The 18,137-nt window shown below is 34.9% G+C and overlaps 1 protein-coding gene across 1 annotated transcript in view; it reads right to left on the bottom strand.

Moving 5' to 3' along the window:
* Positions 1-558: 558 nt before the first annotated feature.
* Positions 559-18,137, bottom strand: part of LOC136028790 (general transcription factor IIF subunit 1-like) — a 50,848-nt gene continuing 33,269 nt past the window's right edge. The window contains exons 5-9 of the mRNA XM_065706694.1: positions 14,243-14,339; positions 11,981-12,168; positions 7,160-7,277; positions 5,496-5,624; positions 559-911 (exon numbers count right to left, since the gene is read on the bottom strand). Of these exons, the coding sequence (XP_065562766.1) occupies positions 710-911; positions 5,496-5,624; positions 7,160-7,277; positions 11,981-12,168; positions 14,243-14,339 (734 nt within the window). The 3' untranslated portion in view covers positions 559-709. The remainder of the gene's footprint in view (positions 912-5,495; positions 5,625-7,159; positions 7,278-11,980; positions 12,169-14,242; positions 14,340-18,137) is intronic.

Here is an 18,137-nt window from a genome sequence, read left to right as displayed (position 1 = left end):
CTATTAATTATTTAAGTCCCCATCACAACAGTTAATTACTCTTTCATTATCTTTCTTATACAGAAGCCAGATTTGACGAAACTGGAACTTTAGTTTATTTAAATTCGAAACATAAGTATAAACCGACGAACTTTTTGTTATTATAAAAATGACGCAATAAAACTATCTGTTACATCCTCCTTATGAATCAACGAGCAGATTTTTTTTTAATCTATGGTTACCAGCAAGGCCGTACCCATGCCAAGGGGGGTTACTGGTTTTGAGCCCCACCCCGTGAAATTTTTTGTCTGACTCATAAAAACGCTCAGGAGATGTTCTTTTATGCGCTTTTAAAAGTTTTTTGGTGCACTTGGTTACCAAAGTTAAATTCTAATAATAGTTTTGGTTAATGTTTAATGTAAAATGTTCAATGTTTTAATGTATTGTTTTGTTTCCTTGACGTCGGCCATAAATCACCCTGTTAACGGCTACAAAGCTCACGGCCAGTGAAATGGAAATCAAATTTAAGTCAATATTACACCTGTTAATTATCTTTTCAACATGCAAAATAAGATCTGATGAAAATTAATGATAATTTATTTAATTTCAAATATAAATATAAAAACCACAAACTTTTTGGTTATTATTAAAGTGACGCAGCAACAAGAATTTGTTACGACTTTACAACGAATCAGCCAAATGAATTTTTCTTAGTCCAAGGTCATCACAGTTACTTTAAAGCAAAATAGGTTTTCCCTTGATGTTTCGTCTTCTTGGGATCAACTTTCTTCAGGAGCTCTGTAATAGCAGCGGCTAGATCCTCCTTACTTTTCCCTTGAGCCTTCCTTCGAAATACCGAAAGCAAATCTACTGCAGTCATAGGCTTTCGAGAAAGGTACCTTCTTAAAGTCTCTTCGTTCAAACCTTCAGTACTAAAAAAAAGGAGAAAATTTGAGCAACATAATTTAAGCTCTTAATTAAAAAAAAAAAACTATCACATAAATACCCAATTCAGGACTTTAGTTGTGACTCAAGTCAAAGAGTATCGGTAGCTTGAGGGTGAAAACTGGCGCTAATATAGGGAAAGAAAACATCAACAACATCTAGTGTTGGACGACACTTAGCATATTTTCAAGCTTTGTAATCAATTTTCTGTCAGGAACTCAGATCAAAATCTTATTACTACATTAGTTTTATCAGCTAAACAAATTAAATAAATTATTCTGACTATTACACGAAAAAATACTACTACTACTACTAATAGCTCACTGCACCAAGCCACCTCAGGCCAACACAGCTACGCACGCTCCTACTCCAACCTAATCTATTCAAGGCCTCCCTCTTTACACCCTCCCAGGAAGTTCCCATTTCCTTTAAACCTTTATTTATGACATCCTCCCAACCCAGACGAGGACAACCTGCTTTCCGTGTAGCCCCAGACGGTTGGCCAAAAAGGACAATCTTCGGCAATCTGTCATTCTTCATCTACAGAACGTGGCCTAGCCATCTCAACCTTTCTTTCATTATAGCCCTAGAAAGTGGGATTGAACCACATTTTTCAGATGACAATGGGTTTTATTTTGTCGACGCTAGCGCAGGTTCCCACTTCTATAAGTTACCGGTACTCTTTGAATCAAGTCACAAGCATTCAAAACTTAACTCTAGAGGTTAGGCAAAGTAACTGTTACTGCGGTGGTACTTTTCCACCATCCTTTTAACTGACGTGTTAGCCATCATCAGAATACTAAGCTTAGAGACGTTTCCTTACAAATCTCCATAGTTTATACATTTTTTTTATGGGTTGCGACTAGGTGGTTCATTGATAATATCTACTTTAGGGTATTTATAGATTCGATGACCTTGCTGTTCATACAGAAACTGAGGGGGGGGGACTTCTCATGGCATCCCTAGGAGCAGTGGGCACAAGTAGGAATCTACTACCGCTAACTTCAGTCACAATCCAGCCACTGATCGTACTGTCCGGTTAATGATCATTGAGCCAATAATGACTGCCAAAATTATACAGATGGGGATGTTATACAGATATGTCCCACGAACATATGAATATGTCCTGGCTGAGAGAATCCGGGGAAAATTCTGATAGGTTCAAATTATCTTAAATAACCTCGGTATTAGTAAAATCCAAGCCCATGTCCAGGGGGATTAGGTTCTTGCCCCCCCCCTCACACCCAAAATCTTTTTTCCGTCTCGTAAAAACGTAACAAAAATGAATACAAACAATTTTTTGTGTTTTTTTGTACCCCCCCCCCCGCTCAGAAAACAATCCTGGATACGAACCTGGTAAAATCTCAGTGTGACTGGGCCTTTATACAATCGAGTTAATTACATAACCAGTTCACTAATTTTGGGGAGTCAGTTGGAAAAATGGCACAAAGTGGATTTTAGTGGATAAAAAAGCGGACATTACAAATGACCGATATACTTTGTTTGGAAGCCGTAGACTTAACACCCAGTACACTTTCTAATTTCCGTAATGATAGTAGCCCTACCCAGTTTGAGCAAGGATTGACCGGGAAAACTCCGATTTAGACGCTGGAGTTACGAAAATTATGAGACTGCCAATGGATTCATAAGTATAAAAAAAGATATACTGAGCTTCCCAGTTGTTGAGAAAGTAATGCTGCATTAACAACTTTTACAACATTGTTATTACGTTTTTATGAGTCCGGGTAACTTTAAGATTTTTTTTTGTATAAAACTTCAACCTTGACGATTTGATCTTTCAGTGAAAATACCACAAATAACTGAAATAAATGAAAATAACAATAACAAATAACTGAAAATAACCACAGTAAAGAAGAGTCTATTAGGAAATACTAAGATAATGTTCAACTGAGTTTGAAAGTACTTTTGTTCATTTATATACATATTACCAGAGCATACTAATAATAAATACTGAGACACTGCAATTTTACCAGACTAAATTAAATTATCGGAGTAGTTACCAGAGTAAACTAATAGAAAATACTAAGAACATTTCAGTAGAGTTTGAAAGTATTGCTGTTCATTTTTATACATATTACCAGAGCATACTAATAATAAATACTGAGACACTGCAATTTTACCAGACTAAATTAAATTATCGGAGTAGTTACCAGAGTAAACTAATAGAAAATACTAAGAAAATTTCAGTAGAGTTTGAAAGTATTGCTGTTCATTTTTATACATATTACCAGAGCATACTAATAATAAATACTGAGACACTGCAATTTTACCAGACTAAATTAAATTATCGGAGTAGTTACCAGAGTAAACTAATAGAAAATACTAAAAACATTTCAGTAGAGTTTGAAAGGATTGCTGTTCATTTTGATACATATTGCCAGAGCATACTAATAATAAATACTGAGACACTGCAATTTTACCAGACTAATTAAATTTTCGGAGTAGTTACCAGAGTAAACTAATAGAAAATACTAAGAAAATTTCAGTAGAGTTTGAAAGTATTGCTGTTCATTTTTATACATATTACCAGAGCATACTAATAATAAATACTGAGACACTGCAATTTTACCAGACTAAATTAAATTATCGGAGTAGTTACAAGAGTAAACTAATAGAAAATACTAAGAACATTTCAGTAGAGTTTGAAAGCAATGCTGTTTATTTATTTATTTATATATATATATATATATATATATATATATATATATATATATATATATATATATATATATATATATATATATATATATATATATATATATATATATATATACCAGAGTATACTAATAATAAATACTGAGACAATGCAATTTAAAACAATGTAATTATCAGAATAAATTAAGTTATGGGAGAAATTTCCAGAGTAAAAAAAAAAAAAAAAAAAAAAAAAAAAAAAAAAAAAAAAAAAAAAAAAAAAAAAAAAAAAAAAAAAAAACTAAGACGATGTTCAACCGAGTTTGTAAGTACTGCTGTTCATTTATATATATATATATATATATATATATATATATATATATATATATATATATATATATATATATATATTATCAGAGTATACTAATAATAAACACGGACACAATGCAATTTCAAAAATGTAATTACCAGAATAAATTAGATTATCGGAGTAATTACCAGAGTAAACTAATAGAAAATGCTAAGACAATTTTCAGTTAAGTTTGAAACTATTGCTGTTCGTTTTTATTTATATTACTAGAGTGTACTAATAATAAATACTGAGACAATGCAATTTACAACAATGTAATTATCAGAATAAATTAAATTATCGGATTAATTTCCAGAGTAATCAATAAAAAAATACTAAGACGATGTTCAACTGAGTTTGTAAGCATTGCTTGTTTTGTAGTTTGTAAGTATTGCATGTAAGTATTGCTATTCATTTACAAAAAAAAGGAAAAAAAAAGGTTCGGGGAAATCTATTCTCGCAATTGTTGATCAACGACGTGATAACCCAGAAAAGGGCATGTACTTTTAACAATATCGTTCTACTATTAGACTGTTTATCAATCGATCAATAAATGATATTAAATTTTCTATGCCCACAGATTTGTAGGAGGCAAAAGTTACATAACTTTTATGCGTGCCAACTCATCACCACGCTACCATGCATGAATGAACACCACCATTTTTTTAGTCTAATGTTTACAACATTACGATTTCTTTATGGCAGAAGTGTAACTTAAAGTGGCATCTTTAAAGTTATGGAACCAGACTCATGGATTTTTGGTCTGTCAAATGTAATCACCTGGAAACTTCTTATCATCCTCAATATAAATAAAATTACTTATGGTATTTTTGGTACTTCTTATCATACTCAATATAAAATAATGACTCACGGTATTTTTAGGTACTTCTTATCATCCTGAATATAAATAAATAAAAAATTTGTCATATTGAATTTCATTTAGTAAAATAAAGTTTCATTTCATTTAGATATCAACTCCTCAGAGGAGAAGGAAAATAAAACAAAATGCTATTCTGTTTGATTCTTAACTAAATGATGCTTAAGAATCCTTTCAAAAGTCCCAAACGAGTGGCATCTCCGTACTGAAGAAGGTAGTGAATCATGGTATGACTCATGGTATTTTTTGGTACTTCTTATCATCCTCAATATAAAATAAAGTACGGGGTTTTGAAATTAAAGCTTCTATATTCTAAGAGAGTCTATCACTCTGTAGCACTTATTTGAAGTTGACAAAAAAAAATTTCAACTTAAATTTCATTCAGTAAAATTGTTTGTCAATGACTATTTTTCATTTAATTATCAGTTTCGCTTTTTAATAAATTTTACTTAATAATTAAAATACAGTTTATTTCTACTGCGAGATCGAAGAGGGAAGCTATGGATAGATTGGAATGGGGGAAGAGCGTGGTAAATTCAGGCAACTTGATGCTGCAGCAAGTTGTTAGTAGTATTTCTTAATGATTTAATTTCTATTCTTTAAATTATTTCTTCAAACTTTTCAGAAAAACTCAAAGTTTAAAACAAAGGAAATCATCTGAGTTTACTAGAGAAAAAAAAAATCACTTACAACTGTCCACTAGATGATGGACCTGGTGTGCCAGCTTCAGTTTTAATATGTTTTGGTGGTGGCTGATAGCCTTCATGTGGCCTTTTTCTTGATTCTGGTTTAGCCACCTCAGAAGGTTGCGGTTCTGGCCTAAAATTTAAGCAAAACTATAGCATTCACTAGAATAACAAAAAAGGGCTGGGCAAAGATATAATAGCCTTATTCTGCATAGTAAGCTAGCTCTGAAAACTGAATCATCAAATTCCAAGAAAAACATGCCTATATTTAAAAATCAAAGCCTAAATAAAGCATTCAGTGGTTTTTTCTTCTTTCTTTTCCTTGACTAGTTTAGTCATACATGAAGTTTATATTTTTGGCCTAAATTTACCAAATATCGTAAAGGTTTCTATCTTTACATAAACATAGATAAATAGAATCACCAAGTGAACAGGGCGAAGAGGGAGTTCCGACCAACTTTTGTAAAGTAATGACGTCAACACCCTTTTAATGTTGTTTTAGTTTCAACAATATTAAGTTCTTTTTATTGCTTTATTTACTTTTTCCACTACGCTGAGATCATCTATAGGTCAAATTTTTGAATTTTCGCTTACTATGGGCTAGGGTTCATTCTTTACTACGTTCTTAACTCAATACATTCGTTTACTTGTCATGTGCAGAAGTCTGCATTGATTGCAATTGTTTTGTTCATGCGCAGTGTAAAAATACCATGGCCTTTTTAATTATGGGCAGAACTCCTTCCAGTGGTCAGGTACATACGTGTTTGTCATACATACAAGTTCCAACCAAATCTCAGTTAAAAAACAGTTTGATAACGTTCGTGTATAGATGAGGCGAGAAGTCAATTGAACACATTTCCGGGATGAATTAAAAAATATGTTATTTCGTTGGGTGATTTCGCTCAAGCGATTTTAAAGACTTAAATTACTTCCACTTTTCCATAGGTCGATAATAGGCCAAAATGGGCCAAAAAACTTTTTGTTTCTGATCAGTTTGAAACTTATAGTCGTAAATACTTGAGCCAAGAGGAAAATAATGCACAAACAAATCCCCCTCCCCAAAGAAAAAGGGCCCGAAAAAGGCTCATAGAAATATTTTCCCAATCAGCCACATTATTCTATATCAGTTATACTAACTGGTCAGCACACTAGACCTAAAATCCTTTGTAAATGAAGACAGGGGTCTGGTGTCACTGGTTATTTGGTTTGGAGCAAAGGTCAGTGGCGTGACTTTGTAAGACCAGGCAATGTCACTCCAGCTCTTAATGGGTACCTGGAGAAATCTGGGGGAGGTAAACTGGACGAGTGTGCGAAAGTGCATGATGGCTTTCCCCCAGCTCCTCGTTGCACTTCCTGGCTGAAGGGTCATGAAACGGGGATCAGCACCGCCAGCAGGGAATGTAAAGTCCAATGCCTTATTCTTTACCTTTTAACTTTATAATGAATATGTACTATTTTCTAACGAGACCTATTTCATCAGTGAACTAGGGTAGCTAGGAGACATAGTACTCATTGCATGTGCTTTTCAGAATTACTGAGCAAAGGACGTTGAGGTACATATTTAGTTGATTTAAGGAGCTAAATGTTATGGGTCCGAGAAGTAGTACCCTAAAAATTCACCAACTGAGTAATAAAATAAACAAAAAAGAAAGACTAAAGAATGCTAACTCTGCCTTTAATTCTTCTTTCACTTTTAGCGCTGCATCTGCTTTGGCTGCTTTCTTCTCTGCTTTTCTTTTTTGTTGCTCTTCATCTTCACTATCTGTTGTTGATGAATCAGTTGCTTCTAGAAAATAGTGTAAAGGAAACTCTAAATAAACAATAAGTAAAATAATATAATAAAATAAGGGAAATAGAAGCGAAAACAATATAAGGGAATTTATTATATAACATAATAAAAAAAATTCAGGAATGGAAATCTATCCTGAAAACTAGACATACATAGGGCTCACTTAAACAATCAAAACACTTTGTCAGAAAGTAATCAGGAAGCTAATGAGAGGAAACAAGTTCATGTCGACAAAAATTAATTAACGCCATCTAATGCTCATTAACTAATGCTATTTAACAGCATCAATTATTATCAAGGAATTGTTGAGAGAAAAAAAGTTCATCTTTAGACAAAATAATCAATGCCATCTAGCTCTACGATATAAGATTAGTAATAATAATAATAATAAGAACTAATTTAAGCCCGTTTTCCCTTTGCTTAATTTTTCGTAGATAGTATTATAACACTAATTAATCATAATAACAAGAGCTAAGAGCTCATAAGGCACTTGTGACAAGGCCGGAAGAGCCAAGAGCCAAGAGCTCATATGGCATGAGCTCAAGCAAAATTCTATGAATCAATACATTGATTCAAAAGGAAAACCAGAGGCTTAATGCCAGTCGGGATTTAAAATAAGAGCTCTGAGACACGAGGTCCTTCTAAACATCAAGATTCATTAAAATCTGATCACCCGCTCGTAAGTTAAAAATACCTCATTTTTTCTGATTTTTCCTCTCCCTTCAGCCCCCAGATGGTCGAATCGGGGAAAACGACTTTATCAAGTCAATTTGTACAGATCCCTGACACGCCTACCAATTTTCATCGTCCTAGCACGTCCACAAGCACCAAACTCGTCAAAGCACTGGGCCCCCCTAACTCCCCCAAAGAGATCCAGAGCGGTTACGTCAATCGCGTATCTATGACATTTGCTTATTCTACCCACCAAGTTTCATTCCGATCTCTCCACTCTAAGCGTTTTCCAAGATTTCCGGTTTTCCCCCTCCAACTCCCCCCAATGTCACCAGATCCAGTCGGGATTTAAAATAAGAGCTCTGAGACATGAGCTTTTTCTATATACCAAATTTCATTAAGGCCCGGTCACCCGTTCTTAAGTTAAAAATACCTCAATTTCTCTTATTTTTCTGAGTTAAAGCCCCCCCCCCCCCCAACTCCCCTAAAGAGAGCAGATCCGTTCCAATTATGATAATCACGTATTTAAAACTTGTGATTATTCTTACCATCAAGTTTCATACCGGTCTCTCCACTCTAAGCGTTTTCCAAGATTTCTGTTTCCCCCCCTCCAACCCCCTATGTCCATTCGAGACCTAAGATATTTCTATATATCAAGTTTCATTAAGATCTGATCACCCATTCGTAAAATAAAGATGCCTCAATTTTCACGTTTTCCAAGATTTCCGGTTTCTCCCTCGAACTCCCACAATGTCATCGGATCTGGTTGGGATTTATAATAAGAGCTCTGAAGCACAAGATCCTTCTAAATATCAAATGTCATTAAGATTTGATCACCCGTTCGTAAGTTATAAAACCTCATTTCTTCTAATTTTTCCGAATTAACCCCCCCCCCCCAGCTCCCCCAAAGAGAGCGGATTCGGTCCAGTTCTGCCAGCCACGTATCTTGGGCTTGTGCTTATTCTTTCCACCAAGCTTTGTCCTGATCTCTCCACTCTAAGGCTTTTCCAAGATTTCCGGTTCCCCCCGCCCCAACTCCCCCCAATGACACTGGATCCGGTCGGGATTTCAAATAAGAGATCTGAGTTACGAGGTCCTTCTAAAAATGAAATTTCATTAGGATCCAATAACTCCTTCGTAAGTAAAAAAATACCTCATTTTTTCTAATTTTTCAGAATTACCTCCCCCCTAACTCCCCCAAAGAGAGCAGATCCATCCCGGTTATGTCAATCACGTATCTAGTACTTGTGCTTATTTTCCCCACGTAGTTTCATCCCGATCCCTCCACTCTAAGCGTTTCCAAGATTTTAGGTTTCCCCCTCCAACTCCCCCAATGTTACCGGATCCGGTCAGGATTTAAAATAGCAGCTCTGAGACACGATATCCTTCTAAATATCAAATTTCATTAAGATCCGATCACCCATTCGTAAGTTAAAAATACCTCATTTTTCTAATTTTTCCGAATTAACCGTCCCCCATTCCCCCCCCCCCCCAGATGGTTGAATCGGGGATACGACTATTTATAATTTAATCTGGTCTGGTTCCTGATATGCCTGCCAAACTTCATCGTCCTAGCCTATCTGGAAGTGCCTAAACTAGCAAAACCGGGACAGACAGACCGACAGAATTTGCGATCCCTATATGTCACTTAGTTAATACCAAGTGCCATAAAAACAAGAGCTTAGCTGTATTTTTCCGCTTTTTGTTTACTGTTGCTTTACACTTGGTTAAAGATTAAGGGAAAACACCTTTGCTAAACGGTTATAATAAGTATATTTGTAACGAGAAAAATACACTACCTTTCGATCATGTAAGAAGAAAAAAATGTGCGACAAGATTACTTAACAATCATGATAATATAACAATATTGTCATAATAACAAACAGTTTAATGTTTGCTGACGTTTTTAGTAAAGATTAGTACATTCTAGTTACATTTAGTACATTTTAGGTACAGAGAAACTACAAACTTAATTTAATTGATTATATGGAACATGATAGAACTACCAATGATGATGGTACTTGATGTGCATGTTAGTTGGAAAAGATAAAACAACGAAAAAAAAAATATTTTGAAATACTGAAAACAATTTTAATTTTTTGAACAGTTTTAATTTTAACAATTTTAATTTTGAAAACAGTTTAATTTTTTTATATCTAATTATATTTAGTTATTTTTAACTATTTAAATAATTATTTTAAATTAAATTAATTTGATTATTAATTAAATAACTAAATTAATAACTAATTAATTGAGGTGTTGATCAAATCTATGTTGTTTAATAATTACAAGTAATAAGGTTGGTTTGGTTTAAGGTTGGTCCTAAAGGGCAACATTTAGTGGATTCTTAAGCATCAAATACCATATGGACATTAGATTGTGCTAATGTACATTAGCAATGCACCATTATTAAGCAATATACAAATATATTGTATAATTAGCTAATGTACATTAGCTCGTGCAACTTGGGGCTACTTACTCAAACCTTGAATATGTAAATGACATGCTGTGACATATTATTGCTCGAAAGGCCTCCATCAATGCAAAAATTAGGTCTCAGTTAAAGAGTATATATATTAATTCGACAATTTTTTTTTTTATAAATTATGAAAAATATTTAAGGCTGATTACTATTACTAAAAAATTACTGTTTTTGTTAGGACAGTGAAAATAAGTCTAAAGTTCGCTAAGCCGTTCGTGTGAATTTTTTCGTTTTTTCATTTTAACAGTGTTTTGTTCTTCAGTTTCCATTTAACGTTTGCCAATGTTGTAACTTCCAATGTTTTTCTGCTGAGGATTTTAATTTTTTATTTCAAACTATAAGGGAGAATTTTTTCTTCAGTTCTGCCTTATCAGCTCTCATTAGCGATACATTATTCCCAAAATCAGTTTTACAAGAATCCATAGTATTCTCTCATGTTCTTTAGATTTTTTTAGAAGACAAATATTTTAAAAAATGCTTTGAGAATGGTACCTGCACAATGCAGACCAATGGTCAGCATGCGAAAAAGTGTTTTTTTTTTATATCTAGATCCAAGACCTACACCTTAGATACCACAGGAAAAAATATCTAGGAATTTCTTTTTTTTTCTTCTAAGGATGTCCATTGGCATTTGCCCGGAGTAAACTGACTCGATTCCTGAATAGAGAACTTATTTATTGATTTATTATTATTTATTTATTCCTGAATAGAGAATTTATTTTAAGTCCACCAATGTCTGATGGGTTCAGTAGTAAGATGTGGCGGTGTTACGAAATATATTAACTTTAAAACTTAGCCTCTAAAAGCCAATTGGTTGAACTCCTTGCTATTGGTTACATTTACCAAGACACGTAAACATTTAAAAGGTCAACTTGCAATGAGAAGTATGATAGCTTTTTGTTAAAGGCTGGGACCAATAAAAACAGACAGACTCAAGCAGATTTTGTTCATTGTAGTAATGAAAGTAACTTCTGATATATTCCCTACTAGTACAGAAATTTGAATTCAGCTCGTGCATGAACTGACAGATAATTTCAGTTAAACTGGTATATAAGAATTTCGAGAACGTCAGAAAAATGGAACTCTTCCCCATCAATACTGACACCAGAATTATCCCAGAATAATCTTGAGTTGAGAGAGTTGTTTCATGTCTATATAAACGAAGTTAAGTGTTGTCTGAAGGGGGAACGGAGCCCCGGGTTCCACTCTCAAACCTCCTTTCGAAATGTATGACTTTAATTTTCAAAAAAATGGGACACTTCCATCACTTGTGAAGAACGTACTCAATTTCCTTTGAATTTTGTGTTTTGCACTGCTATATTGGCCTCAGAAATTTCTTCAACTTCAAAGCACAAATTCCTTCAAGTTCAAAGCTCAGAATCGTTACTACTTTTCATTTTGGACCATTCCCTAAATAATCCCTGATTAAGCCAATCAAGTGTTAGAACATACTTCATATGCAAAGTTGGCAGGGAGGCGGGGACGGTAGACATAGGATTAACAGGAAATAGCCTTAAAACATTCTAATATGCAGATTATACAATACCTTCCTTAAGTTTCTTCCTCTTTTCCTTTTTCTTTTTTATTTTTTCTCTGGAATCTTCTTCCTCTTCTTCACTTTCATCTTCGTTACTTTTCTTTTCTTCGTCAGAATCCTCTTCAGAGGTCAGCATCCCCCTTAAGCCAGCTTCATCGCTAACTCCTTTGAGCTCCAACTCCTCTGTTTCTGACTCACTAAAAACAGAAAAAAAAATCATAAGGAATTTTCTATAAATTAAAATCTAATAAACATGATAAATATGATAAAATCTAAGAAATAATGATATGAATAATAATTTATTTCTTCGCGCACTTACAAAAAGAAAAAGAAAGGGGAGTATAAAAAAAAAAAAAATCAAACCCTTCTACAAGAAGACAGAAAAGGGAAAAGGATCCTCCAGAGCCATTGCTGGCACAAAGTGAGTCGAATTAACGTTTCAGTTGGAAGGCCTTCTTTTTACAGGAACAGGTAGCAAGCACGTCACCCAACCTACCCGTAGCAAGGATCGATCCCTTGTCCCCTCCCATATTGCCAAGCAGAGCATCGATCCACCCGGCTACCTGGTATCACTTAAAAAGAACACTAGAACTTTTAATTTCCGTTCGGGTGCACCCTCTTCGGATTTTTTAGGACCATTATTTTGATACGATCACCCTTGGAAAAAAAAAAAAAAAAAAAAAAAAAAAAAAAAAAAAATCCATGATCTCTCTTCATGGAAAATATGCAAAATTCCACATTTTTGAATATGGAAGTTTGAAACTTCCACAAAAGGGGTTCTCTGATATACCGAATATTATGATGGGATTTTCATTAAGATTTCTTGACTTTTATGGGGTATTTCCACCTCTTTCCGAAAATCAGACAAATTTTTTCAGGCTAGTAACTTCTGATGGGTAACACTAAACTTCTAACAAAACAGAAACTTCATCATTAGAGCAGGTGCATCAGGTGCAGTGGCACAAAATTGGGGTGGGCCACGGCCTTTTCTGAGTACTGATTTTACAAGATGGCACAACATCAACGTGGACCTTGCACGTTTAAAAACTGTAGGATGTGAGTTACGTTTTCATAGTGCAAGAAAAGGTAAAAAAATAAGTTAAATAATACGGCATTGGACTTTACAGTGCCTACCAGCGGTGCTGATCTCCTTTTCATGGCCCATCGGCCAGCGCGTGCTATTGGGGTTGGGAACCAGCCATTCTGTACTTTCGCACACCCTTCCTGTTCACCTTCCCCAGATTTCTCAAGGTACACATTTACAGCTGGATCGACACAGTACTTACGCAGAGTATTGACTATATTGTCTCTGAGACTACAAGACTGAACCCCACTTTCAGCAAATCTTCTATCTTATCTGCTTATCTGGTGATATATAAGGACTATTCAATCCACTTTATAACGTGGAAAGTATTCTACAAGGAACTTGTACAACTGCAAAGTATTTATCCACCCAACAAAAGAGATGAATTCGAAAGAGGGGGTTGATTGTAAGGCACTTTCAAGACCCAAACCAGACTCAAGACCAGCCAATAGCGAGCCAGATGAGCTAATGGATCGGGACCAGCCAATGTTTTCCACCGAACAGCCTATGGCAAGAAAACTCATGACTAATAATAATACTACTAAAAATTCTCTGCAGCACCGAGCCGCCTGAGGCCAATAGAGCTATGGACGCTCCCCCTCCATCCCAATCCATTCAAAGACTTCCTCCTTACACCCTCCCAGGAAGTACCCATTTCCCTTAAACCTTTCCTTACGACGTTCCCCCCCCCCATTGGGGGATGGCCTACTTTTCGTTTGGCCCTAGATGGTAGGCCGACAAGGACAATCTTTGGCAATTTGTCATCCTTCCTCCACAGAATGTGTCCTAAGCATTTCAACATTTCTTTCATTATAATTCTAGAAACAGGGATTGAAATACCTTTTTCGTACAACTTACTGTTTGAAATACGGTCAGTCAGTCGGGTACCCAAAACAATCCGTATTCAATTTCTCTGTTTTTAATTTTATAAATTTCAAATAAAAGAAATATTATTATTGTAATATTACGTATATATTATTAGAAATATAAATACATAATATAAAAAAATTACGATATTTCATCAATAAGAGAGACCTAATTAGTTTTTCAAGAGCAACCCAAAATTTGTAGTAAATTTAAAACATAATTTAAATATACTTTTAAAATACAGACTTGACGTCCGGCTAAAATTAAGAAAAAACTATCTAATTATTATAAAATATAATTATTCAACAGTTTATTCTTACCTTTCTTGGTCTGAAGACGACATATAATCTACTTCTGCTCCCTCATTATCACCATCTCCTTCGTCCTCCTCTGCTTCACTTCCCGAATCTTTCCTCTCTAAAAGGAAAATAGAAGCGTTAAAATACAATCTCCTCAGCATTAATAGAAATTTCAAAATCGTATGATTAGAAAATGATAGGACAATCAGTTTATCACCATCTGGTGGAGCTTCTGACCCCCCTCCCCCGCCTTCAACCCCACGATAATCAAAAGTGTAAAAGAAAGAAGAATATTTTCTGACAGTACATTCAAATAGCTTTGTGACCTCACTGCTTACTGAAATGGTTTTTACGGGCTTTTACCTTGTATACATTTATTACAGTAATACTCATAACTCTATTCAAAACCTGCGCCCTGAACTATTTTAACCAGTTCTTGCCTTCTATTGACTTTTGTTTTTGTACACAGCATTGAAGATGGGTTTTGACCTAAAAAATAAAATTCAACGACATAATTACCAAATCCAGACAGAAACTATACAAAAGCGGTCTCCTCCTCCGATTCCATTCCACATTGGAGACTTTCAATAGTTAAATCGATTGGGTTTCAAGTAGAAACAAATAAGTCAATAGAGAAGAATATACGGAATCCTTACCCCTCTGGATTTAGTTTTTTTTTCCACTACGAAAAACAATCAGTTCAATTATGTATATAAAAAAAAACTTGTTTCTAAAATTATTCAGTCACAAGGAAAACACGTCTAGCTCCTTTTTTTCTGGCAGCCAAAAATCAAAATACATTATTACAATGAGTGATATCGAGGTTCTTTTGTAGAATTTAGGACACTAATTGTCACATGAGAATACTGTAGAACAAGAGGGAAGGTTTGACAACTCTATGCTTTTACCAAAACCTAAAGGATACTTTTCCTAAAATCACTTCATTGCTCTAAGCAACATTTTCTCCAAACTATATTTCCACTCCCCAGTAATAAAAATAAATCAATAGAAATAAAATCTTAATATGTCTACAATCACATTAGTGTGTAATTTTTTGTCTTTTTTTTTGTTTTATAGAGGTGATGTCAAAATGAAAAATAATTACTAAAAACTGCAGTTTCTCAATGTTAAATCATCCCCGTTCCAGAAGAATTATCTTATCCTCACCCATCCCTTACAGGACGACAAGTGTGTAAATTCTAGGGGGGGGGGCAACCCTGAGCAACAAAGTGATCTAGTATGATGTGCATTTTAACAGGCTTGAGCTATAAATCTTGAAACACAAATGTATATTCTGTTTAGCCTAAATACTAAAGTAGTGTATACCTGAGAAAAAAAAAATCATTAAACCTTTTTTTTACTGTATAGTAATTCCTATTCCAAACGTTTGATGTTTTGTACTGTCGGCAATTTTTCAAAGGTATAGCATTGCAGTTATACTTTTATTCGTGACTAATAGAAATTGTCAACCTTAAAAGAAATGTTTCTCAACATTTCCGCATTATCAAACAGTTCGTGGTAACGAACTGTAGTAAGGAGCGATCCGGCTCAATAGTAACCAAAACTCTAAAAAAATGAATTTTGATATCAATAGCTACATCAAAAGAATCGCAATTTAATGCTGATTTTAAATATATAAGTTTCATCAAATTTAGTCTTACCCATCAAAAGTTACGAGCCTGCGAAAATTTGCCTTATTTAGGAAAATAGGGGGAAACACCCCCTAAAAGTCGTAGGATCTTAACGAAAATGACACCATCAGATTCAGCGTATCAGAGAACCCTACTGTAGAAGTTTCAAGCTCCTATCTACAAAAATGTGGAATTTTGCATTTTTTGCCAGAAGACAAATCACGGGTGCGTGTTTATTTGTTTGTTTTTTTTTTTGTTTTTTTTTTTTTTCTTTTCCCCAGGGGTCATCGTATCGACCAAGTGGTCCTAGAATGTTGCAAGAGGGCTCATTCTAACGGAAATGAAAAGTTCTAGTGCCCTTTTTAAGTGACCAAAAAAATTGGAGGGCATCTAGGCCCCCTCCCACGCTCATTTTTTCCCCAAAGTCAACAAAGCAAAATTTTGAGATTGCCATTTTGTTCAGCATAGGCGAAAACAATAATAACTATGTCTTTGGGGATGACTTACTCCCCCACAGTCCCTGGGGGAGGGGCTGCAAGTTACAAACTTCGACCAGTGTTTACATATAATAATGGTTATTGGGAAGTGTACAGACGTTTTCAGGGGGATTTTTTTGGTTTTGGGGGTAGGGTTGAGGGGAGGGGGCTATGTGGGAGGATCTTTCCTTGGAGAAATATGTCATGGAGGAAGAAAAATTCAATGAAAAGGGCGCAGGGCGCAGGACGATTCTGGTCACGTTAGAAAAAAACGTCAAATTCAGAGCTTAATATACAATGCTGGGTGTTCGGAGCCTCTCTATTATGGAGTATAATTTGAAAATAACGCAACTATACGAGCGATAAAATATATATACCACAACCATAACTCAACTAACGAAAGAATTGCTAAGAGATAACACAACTATAAAGCGAAAACAGGTGAAAACTAATGGGAAAATAAACGAACTAAGAGGTGGAAGGGGCCCAGAGAAAATATATAATCCTTTTCCAGTTTTGAGCCTAACTTCCGCAAAGGAGTAATAATGTCAGAAGCCCCGAAATACCGAATTATTTTCTTTTTCCTATAAGACCTGGGTAGATGAAACAGAAACTTGCAATAGCGGAAATATAATATACACAATTCAGCCAGATCTTGTCTTTTTTTCAGGATAGGTGAAATACCAGATAGGAAAAGTATTGAATGGTCGCAAAAACTAGTGTATAGCAATGCAAGCGCTTTTCGATAATAATAACCACGATTAGCTACTATTTTACCATAACCCGCTTTTAGTTTTCTTTAATATGCCGTACAATATTGATCCTAAAAGCTAGTAGATTCCAATAAATATGAATGCTTGACCACCGCAGAGACACAATGGATGGAGAAGTTAGAACGCGGATTTCAAATGGGCATAGACTTGGCATTAAAGACTAGTCACTCACACTTATCAATATTCAATGACAGACCAACAGTTTTGAAATGTTTTGAAATAGATGATACGGAATTCGAGAGGCTAGATCTAGAACGGCTAGATCTAGAAGTATATCATCCGCATATGCAATACAAAGACATTTACCAAATTACAAAAAGAAAGGGCATAATTTTGTATAACACACTGCGATACAAATACTGAAAAGATACGGTGAAAGAACACCACCTTGAAGCACTTCCAAGCGGGTTGGAATATTCCCATAACAATTAGAGTGAAACTTAACCGAATATGGGAATCAAACAGTTCGTGGTAACGAACTGTAGTAAGGAGCGACCCGGCTCAATAGTAAACGACACTCTAAAAAACGGAATTTCGATGCTAAAAGAAATATCAAAAGAATCGGATTTTTATGCTGATTTTAAATATATACGTTTCATCAAATTTAGTCTTTGTCATAAAAAGTTACTGAAAAAGAGCCTGAGAAAATTTGCCTTATTTTGGAAAATAGGGGGTAACACCCCCTAAAAGTCACAAGATCTTAACGAAAATCGCACCATCGCATTCAGAGTATCAGAGAACCCTATAGAAAAAATTTCAAGGTCCAATCTACAAAAATGTGGAATTTCGTTTTTTTTGGCCAGAAGACAAATCACGGGTGCGTGTTTTTTGTTTTTTTTTTTGGTTTTTCCCAGGGGTCATCGTATCGACCAAGTGGTCCTAGAGTGTTGCAAGAGGGCTCATTCTAACGGAAATAAAAAGTTCTAGTTCCCTTTTTGAGTGACCAAGAAAATTGAAGGGCACCTAGGCCCCCTCCCACGTTCGTTTTTTTCCCAAAGTCAACGGATCAAAATTTTGAGATAGCCGTTTTGTTCCG

The sequence above is a fragment of the Artemia franciscana genome, chromosome 7 (assembly GCF_032884065.1).
Source record: "Artemia franciscana chromosome 7, ASM3288406v1, whole genome shotgun sequence".
Taxonomy (NCBI): Eukaryota; Metazoa; Arthropoda; class Branchiopoda; order Anostraca; family Artemiidae; genus Artemia; species Artemia franciscana.
Note: the sequence above shows the minus strand (reverse complement) of the source record. Positions and strands in the feature narration are given on the sequence as shown.